The sequence below is a fragment of the Cyprinodon variegatus genome, unplaced genomic scaffold (genome assembly GCF_000732505.1).
Source record: "Cyprinodon variegatus isolate N-32 unplaced genomic scaffold, C_variegatus-1.0 Scaffold113, whole genome shotgun sequence".
NCBI classification, from domain to species: domain Eukaryota; kingdom Metazoa; phylum Chordata; class Actinopteri; order Cyprinodontiformes; family Cyprinodontidae; genus Cyprinodon; species Cyprinodon variegatus.
Genome location: NW_015150566.1, coordinates 1011622 through 1020300, shown reverse-complemented (window position 1 = coordinate 1020300; position 8679 = coordinate 1011622). Strand labels below are relative to the sequence as shown.

Below are 8679 nucleotides of genomic sequence, written 5' to 3'. Positions count from 1 at the left end.
TTAAGAATCTAATTTCTGGTTTAATTTTCCTATCAACTCGGAATTAATTGATTTTTATTTCTCCATTAATTTTCATACTAAAAATGCCAAGTCTAAAAACCAATAACTAGCTTTTATTGCAATCATTTCCTTTGAGAAAATACCTTTATTTAAAGGGCAACAAAATTCAAGCTGTGAAAATACTAAACAATGTTTCAAACCAACAATGAAACTAAATGTTTGAAGTTAGCAGTATCACCGATCAGCTAATTTATCAGTTTTATGTACACATTTCTGCGATGGACTGGCGACCTGTCCAGGGTGTACCCCGCCTCTCGCCCAATGACTGCTGGAGATAGGCACCAGCACCCCTCGCGACCCCACTTGGGAAAAGCGTGTTAGAAAATGGATGGATGGATGGATGGACACATCTAAGTAAAACGATGAACTGTTTTCCCCCTGATCTATGGAAGCTCTAGAAGTACATTGATTAAAAAGAAAAATTCTGAATTTTCAAAAATTAAATCTTTGTGAACAGGAACTGCACTTGATAATTAATCCTTGAAAATTAGTTCCTACTCAGTCTAGCATAAAGCTAATAAAAATTACTAGCTTCCCATATCTTGTTCTTTATTCCTTTTTCTAAAACTTTTCCTTCTTTTTTGTGTTCCTCCTTACTTATATCAATTCTATCCCTTTTATTCTGTCCTTTTGCCATTACTTACCAATCCTGTAGGTGTCCTTCTTTTTGTCCAACTTTTTAACCTTCCTTCAAATTTCAGTTTTGTCAGGCCTCCACTCTTTCTTATTTTTAGCATATTGCATAGATATAACCTACTTTTTTACAAATTGATCTTCACAGTTGCCATCCTTCTAAACTGACTACACTTGACAACAACAAGAAAAAACAGAAAATCTCCTCATGTTAATAGATATACTATTCTAAAGTCATAGAGCTGTACCAGTAGATAAAGAAATGAATAAAATATTGAAACTTGGAACTGAACACTAATGAGTCCCACATTTTTTTTTTATTTGTGCAAATTTTGAAACTGTGCATCGGTTTCCTTACATTTCACCATTATGCTTTTCCTCATGTTTGTCCCACACACGAAACCCCAATGAGGTGCTCTGAAGTTTGTGGTTGTACGACACTCAGATTCAAAGTGTAGCTTGGAGCCACTATGGAGACACAGAGGGAGCTGCAGAATTAAACACCCAGATGGACATTTTGACACGGAGCTCTAAACTTACTGTCAACAGTGGAATCTAACGCTCAGTGGTGGAATCTACAATGAACAAACGCAGACCACACAGACTAAACACAGACCCACAGCAGTTCCAAACACTTGAAGAAATGACCAGCCACCAAAGGCGTACAGTTCGCTACTGTCTTCTTTCTTTCTTTATATTACCTGATTTAGACTTTTATTTGAAATATTCTGCATGCTTTTGCTACCGGAGCATGCAAACCTTTGTAATTTGGGTCTTATGCATCAATAGCCTCTATCACTGACTGCAAAGGCCATGTTTGAATATTTTCATGGGGTGTTACATCTCATTAACTGCAGTGATGGGTTTCATTGTTCACTGGATTGTGGCAACACCCTAAACCTCTTTAAGAAAACATTCCTCTGCTGTCTCTGTTCAGCTATGTTCCATTATATAAATAGATCGGTGACACAAAAATTTCCATAAGTTTTGCAGAAAAATAGTTTTACAGCGTCCATCGAAGCTGATGCTCCCTCGCTCTCATGCATATTCCCACCGCTCTGAGCTCCTTCAGAACCGCACAGAGGGACACTCCTCCCTCTCTCACCCCCTTCGTACTTTCATTGCCCCATTTTCCCTCATTTTCTAGGTGATGTAATTCCCATAGAGAGGCTGCTCAGTTACAATAAATGGATTTTATTGGAGAATCTGCCACAGCATTTTAGCAAACAGAAATTAAACAGAAGTGGCCTGCTAAAGTGATTTGCAGCATGGAGGGCAGGCAGTGGCTTTCCTGTCATGTGGGGTTCATTTTCAAAGCTGGAGCTAAGAATAAATTTGATTCAAAATGTAATGAACTCACTCTCTCCTTAGGACATCTATAGAGTTAAAAATGATCTTTATAAGGATCAGTACCATCAATATTTGCTTACTGGTATAAAAAATGTTGAATCTGTCTTATACTGATTTTTTTCTTTGTGTCTGGTGTTCATAGTTGTGAGCTCGGAAGGCCGAGCGGTGCACTTAGCCACCTTGGTGCAGGAGGCCGAGCAGAGGGTGTCAGAGCTTCAGCCCCAGGTCCATAGCGAGGGTCCCAGTGAACGGGAAGGATCCGAGCAAGAAAGGCAACTGAAGGCTTGGGAGTGGCGGCTGCGCCTCTTCAGACGGATGCAGACGGGCTTTGAGCATGCTAGTAAACATTTCAGATAATACCTTTCACCCCACAGTTATATTTTTTATTGTTTTATCAAACATATTTCCTCTACTGTATTGATGAAATTACAGTACTTTCATAATTGGAAATGTAAGCAGACCATGCAATTGTGAGTAGATTTTATCCCTTAGAGATGAATTATGCTTTTAATTCCCCTTAGTTGTATCATTCTGCCTTTTTTGGTCCGGTGTTCTAAACTTTTGTGGGTAAATGGTGTAAACTTTACAATTTCAAGATGTTCCAGGGCCAGAATACATATATACTAATCAGGTATAATGATGGCAACCTGGCTCACCTGCATCTCTGCAGAGGAGGTTTCAATTCGCCTTTATATCTTCAGTTTATCTGTCGTCACTCCTAAACAAACCACAAGATCCTTGAACTCCTCCACTTAAGGCAAAGACTGACCCACTTGAGAAATATGGCCTAAGACTTAGAGAAGCTGACTCTCATTGTTGTTTAAGACACTAATTATGAGGTGCCGTGAAGTAGAATAACAAACACTTGCATCTGTAAATCCGAGATTAACGCTGGATCCCAGTCTGAAGCCTTTCTTTAAAAGCCGCAACATGTTGTAAAGATTTCACTCTGGGCGGCTGCTTCTCTTCTAATTGACTTCTTTTTTGGTTTTCCTGTCTCCCCAGATCCTCCAGATGCTCCCAGTGTTGTTCGTCTGTCTGTCAGCAGCAACACAAGTTTGCAGGTTGACTTTCAAGAGCCTGCCTGTGTCAACTCGGCTGTAGTTACGAAGTATAAAGGTCAGCCTCATTTAAAGAAAACCATTTAAAGTAATGAGGTGTCTAAATCTTTCTGTTCAGTCAGAAAATTCAACGTTTAAATGTTATGTTTAAATGTTTAAAACATTGAGGTGTTTTTTTTTTTGCTTTTAATTAATTAGTGTCTTGGAGCTCCACGCCTTCATTCAGTCCCATACTGGGGGAAATGATAGTGGATGATACAGCGTTACCACAGTGCAACATCACTGGACTAACTTCTGTAAGTTCTACCAGAGCCACTGCTTCAGTCCAGTTTATTACTGATGAATCTGCTTTACAGTTTTTTTTTTTTTTTTAAGTTCCAGGTGTCCATTTTAAGTTAAAGCAACATTTTCTTTTTGTTTTAATTTAAATACCTTTTTAAAAAGACTTGCTTTTATAATTTCTTGGACAACCACTTGTATCCTGGGGAGTATGTCTTAAAATCTTAAAATAAGTATCTTTAAAATACAGCAGTATAACCTGCCATTGCAAAAAAAAAAATGTTAATGAATACTCATTTAAAAATTATATTGTTCATAGAAATACCTGGTGCCTGCTGTTAATACTTTATACCAGGGGCGGATTTAACATTAGGCCTAACTGGGCAGTTGTGTAGCTCCCAAAGTTCCTGGGGGGGCCCATAAAACTCCTTTTACATGTATGATTTTACTTATTTGTGCACATTAATTAGTTTTGATAAAAATCCTTTTGTTAAAAGGCCATCAGAATGCTTATAATATTAAGTGTTTCTTTGTCAGCTGAGCACATTGCCAATATGAAAATTAAAATGGGAGAAAAGAAAACATAGAGAGAAAAACTGCATTAAAAGGGGTTAGAAAAGAGGGACAAAAGGTAGAAAAAAATCATGTACGTCTATTCAATAAAAATTTCTGTATCTGTATAATGGGTCTGTTTTATGAGTTGCCTTGCCAATTCAGAGGGCCCCATGCCTGTCTTTGCCTAGGGCCCCAAATTTCCTAAATCCGCCCCTGCTTTATACCATTCCATTTTGTCAACATGACACATTTTCTTATTTAATCACGTTTTGTTCTGCTTCAAATGGGTTTCATTAGCATGTGCTTTTTTTCTTTATTACCAGGAAAAGGGCTCACAGAGTGATGGATCTTCTTATGTACATAACACATTCCATCTCATTAGTATCATATGGCCAATGCACACTCTCCTAATGATTTGTGTTTCTAATCGGAGGGCAGAAAATGCTTCTTTTTTTCTTTAATGTCTACCAGAAAATGGTCTACAATATAGAGAGCTTTTATTGGTATATATGGATTCATGATGATCCGTTCTTAAACAAAGATGCCAGTTTTATCCACTGTTTTCTAACAAGGAGCTTTGGAGCAATTTTTTACCCTCTTAAACATCCTGTTCAACATCTATGGTTTGTCTTAGATTCCAAGTAACAGATGTTCTAATTTTATACTTAGATTTGTTTTTGCTCAGTTTGAGATTACTGTACTGTATCAAAACAGGAATTCATTTTGCAGCCTTTTTTGCCTTTACACAGAGAGCCAATAAATACAGTACATATCTTCTGCATAGTGAACCATGATAAACAGTGTCCTGCTGAAGCAGTTGCATTTCTATTTCACTACCAGTAAAAAAAGCTCCGGTCACTCTTTGAATTGTAACTTATTCATGTCAAATCACTAAAACAGCTTCCCTGTAACTTCTTCTGCTGGTTTGTCTAACTATAAATTCACTAGTTTTTTCCCACCTGACAACCTACACTATTACTGTACATTGACATCGGCTCCAACCATTGATAAAACACCCCCCTTTGTCCCTTTTTTAATCCCAATCAAAGTTTTCTCCTGTCACTAAGCAGAGGTCAAGAGGGGGTCGGTATATCTTGGCGGCTACTCTAATTGATTGGGCTGCAAACAGAGAAATATGGGCTAGTTGTCTACAAACGCGTCACAGAGACTGGTCCAATCTTTGAGATTTCCAAAGAATTTACCCTTATGCAGATACCGTGAACTACACATGATAATTTGAGGTTAAAGCCCTTGTAATCTGTATCCATGTACTGTTTTCTACTAATTGTCATGTCTCCTGGCCTTTTAGGGAACCTACTACTATGTGCAGGTTTCAGCCTACAATATGAAGGGCTGGGGCCCTCCAAAGGTTTCCACCCCAGCCTGTGCTGCACCATCCAGTAAGTCTCCATTTCTTTTCATGTTGAAGTATAGAAAGAGAAAAAATCAACAGACCACTACTGAAGGGGACCTCCTGTCTATATGATAGGTTGGTCGGATGATATTAAAAAATAGAAATACCAAGAAATGATGGTTCATGTTGGTTTCCTGCATCATGTTCATTCATGAGGGACATCTACAGTACAGTTCCTCCACATTTCAGTGCTGCTGTGTTGGGCTCCGTTGGGTAATGAGACTCTGTTAGCTGATAGGAGGACAGTGATTTATTTTTCAGGTTCCAGAATCCATTTTGGGATTATCTGTTAGATCATCCTGCTGGATGCCCTCAGGATGTGATATTTATTCAATGCTTAATTGATACTAGAGAGTTCACAGTTTGCACTATCCCCACTACCATTATACCAACAGCAGTGGCCTAAACTGTTGATGCAGGGCAGAATGGATCCATTCTTCCAGGTTTTTCTACCTGTTCTGAACAAACCAGCTAAATATATCCAGCTTTAATCAAGACTCTTCATAACAGGCAACGTTTTTCTAATCTATTATTGTTCAGGTTTGGAAAGTCTTTATAAACTGTAGCCTCAACTTCATGTTTTCAACCAACAGAAGTGGCTCTGGATGTGGCATTGTGTTGATGTAGTCTGCTTCAGATTTTTGTTGTTGTGCTATCAGTTATGGTGGTTAGTGGCTCTTTTAGCTGCTATTTTCTTTATCGTTTGGAACTTGTCTAGATATTCTCCTCTGACCTTTTTATTTAATCAATGGATTTTTTCCTTTTTGCTCTTTCTCTGTCAATCAGCATGAAACTCTTAGTAATGGCAATATGGGCTTTCTGGAAAGGTGTTTCAGAGGAGGGTCCGCATGGACTTTACTCACAAAGAAGGCTGAGTGGGTATTCAGGGTCCCTTTCTAAATGACAGTGAAAGTAACCATGGTCTCAATATGGTGTGTAGGCCTGGGTGGCAGCTTCAAGTGCCAGCCGGGCCTACACACCATACAGAGCTGTGGTTCAGCCAAGACAATAACCGTGAAGTCATGTGTAACAGCTGAATCTTTCTTTCTTTCTTTCTTTCTTTCTTTCTTTCTTTCTTTCTTTCTTTCTTTCTTTCTTTCTTTCCTTGAAAGAATAAGAACTGACTTTAATGATTATTGCTGCTGTTAAACATGTACATTTTCTCCCGTGGTTACATCCCCACTACGACAAAGAGAACAAGCCGAACACCCTATCTCTGTGGGTATATTGGTTCTCTCCTGGCACATCTGGGGAACACATGAGCATGTTTGTGCTCATCAGCAAAAACTGTTTTTCAACGAGTGTGTGTATATGGTCTTGGTTTAGAGAAACTAGGCTTTCCCTCTCCCTCCTTTTTTTTCTACTGACCCACCTCCCTCCATTCCTCTCTTGGAGCTAATTTAGATGTTGCATGTTTGTGTTTTCCATTTGGGCCTACCACTGGAAATATTTGCATGTCTGTGCTGCAGCAAGCGGGACAGCCCCAACAGTGGGGGCCTTATACCAGCCCGTAGACGCCCATTAAAGGGTCCGCTTGTCTTGTCGGGATAGCCACCTTTCCGGGAATAGAGCTCACCGTGTTTCAGGCCCATTCAGCCTCCAGGGGGGGGTTCAGGAGGGGGGTGGGGTTTGGGATGAGAGAGATGGTTGGCTATCGCTGACTCATCCTCCTTTATTCACACACAAAATGTGCTGAAGTGTTTTTTTTTTTCCTGAAAAGCCATTCCTGTATAACAACAGGAATTGTGTGTTAATCCTTTTTGTGTGGTTGGATGATTTACAGTAGGTAAAGGTCAAAATAGTAATAACAAAAGTGGGAAGATGAATACATGTGCAGTAAAACTGTCTTTCAGGCAGCTGGAACAGAGTAACTAATTTTTATTAATACCCTGCAAAAGCTATGCTTGGAAATGACGAATTATTATTTATTTTTATTTATTTATTTAATCGGTAGATTCTGATCGGTAGATGTTGACATAAATGTCTGTGTCCAGCCTGCCTAATTCCAACAGCTCGTTATCAGTGTTTTCTAAAATGTTTCTTTGACATGTTTCTTCTAATGCAAGGCATGACCTTGCATTAGAAGAAAAAGAAATTAATTTTTTATCATTATGCACCAAGAAACTATAACAGCTCTAAAGTGGCTTTATGTGTCAAACTAAAGTGTGAGGGAGTCCAACATAGTTTGAGATATTGATTCATATGAATTCAACTATCTTTACTCTGATAATCCTAAATAAAATCTAGTGCAACAATTAGCCTTAAAGTCACCTAATTAGATAACATTCTGCTTTCCACATATGTGTCATTTAGCCTCAGTATAAATAAGGTTTGTCTGTAAAGGTCATATTTTGCACTATCCATGCACGGACATGTAAAAAGTGCCAAAAGGCCGACATGCAAAAACCCGTATATGGATACAACTCTATAATGAACAACCCCCTTTATCACATCATCCCTGCATTTTAATATGGTTTCAACAGGTATGCTGTATTTCATGAGGGACACAGAAAGCCAATTACCTTGATAATTGATGGAGCTAGATTCCTCTCCTTAAGAGACATCTAGATCTGTATTCAACTGAAGGTCTGTGGAAAAGTTTTATTTACAAAGCAGATCTACTTACAAAATTGGGTAACATTTGGTTGCAAATCTGGTGGAAAAATAACCCAGAGAACTTGGTGCTGTAATCACTTTCTTTTCACATATTTCTTAAAAAAATTGAAGTAAACCATTTTGATTTTGAATAAAATATGTTGCAGTTTTCAATTGAAGAGTAAAACAATGTTGATCATAACGGATGTGAATACCTTTGGATGAATTTTTATTTTTTATGATAATTTTTGAGTTTTGAGCGTTTTTAGGAACAGATAATACAAGATTTATCTTCCCTTTGTTCCTTTTGTTCATGTATGGAAAAAAAAGATTGTGCAAAGACATGACATGAACAAATAAATAAATTAATGATTTTGTTTGCTGTGGAAGAAGAGAGACGACAACTGGAAGGAAACTCATTAATTTATGACAACTTTTTTGCTCTATAACCCAGTTTGTGCATGTAGAATAATAATGACCGACTGTGTTTATGCAGAGAATGTGTTTTCTAATCAAAAATACAAAATTTTGGTTGATATTCTAACTTTAGGGATTATTTTCAATTCTCAATCCAACAACGTGTCCAAGACATATTTTGCATATCTATCTATCTATATATATATATATATATATATATATATATATATATCTATCTATCTATCTATCTATCTATCTATCTATCTATCTATCTATCTATCTATCTATCTATCTATCTATCTATCTATCTATCTA

At 37.8% G+C, this 8679-nt stretch overlaps 1 protein-coding gene across 1 annotated transcript in view; it reads left to right on the top strand.

The window, feature by feature from the left end:
- LOC107084992 overlaps positions 1 to 8679 on the top strand; it is a 164557-nt gene that overhangs the window by 140366 nt on the left and 15512 nt on the right. Inside the window, exons 8-13 of the mRNA XM_015375086.1 lie at positions 2186 to 2383; positions 3049 to 3162; positions 3303 to 3400; positions 5248 to 5366; positions 6139 to 6194; positions 6293 to 6378. Coding sequence (XP_015230572.1) covers positions 2186 to 2383; positions 3049 to 3162; positions 3303 to 3400; positions 5248 to 5366; positions 6139 to 6194; positions 6293 to 6378 — 671 coding nt within the window. The remainder of the gene's footprint in view (positions 1 to 2185; positions 2384 to 3048; positions 3163 to 3302; positions 3401 to 5247; positions 5367 to 6138; positions 6195 to 6292; positions 6379 to 8679) is intronic.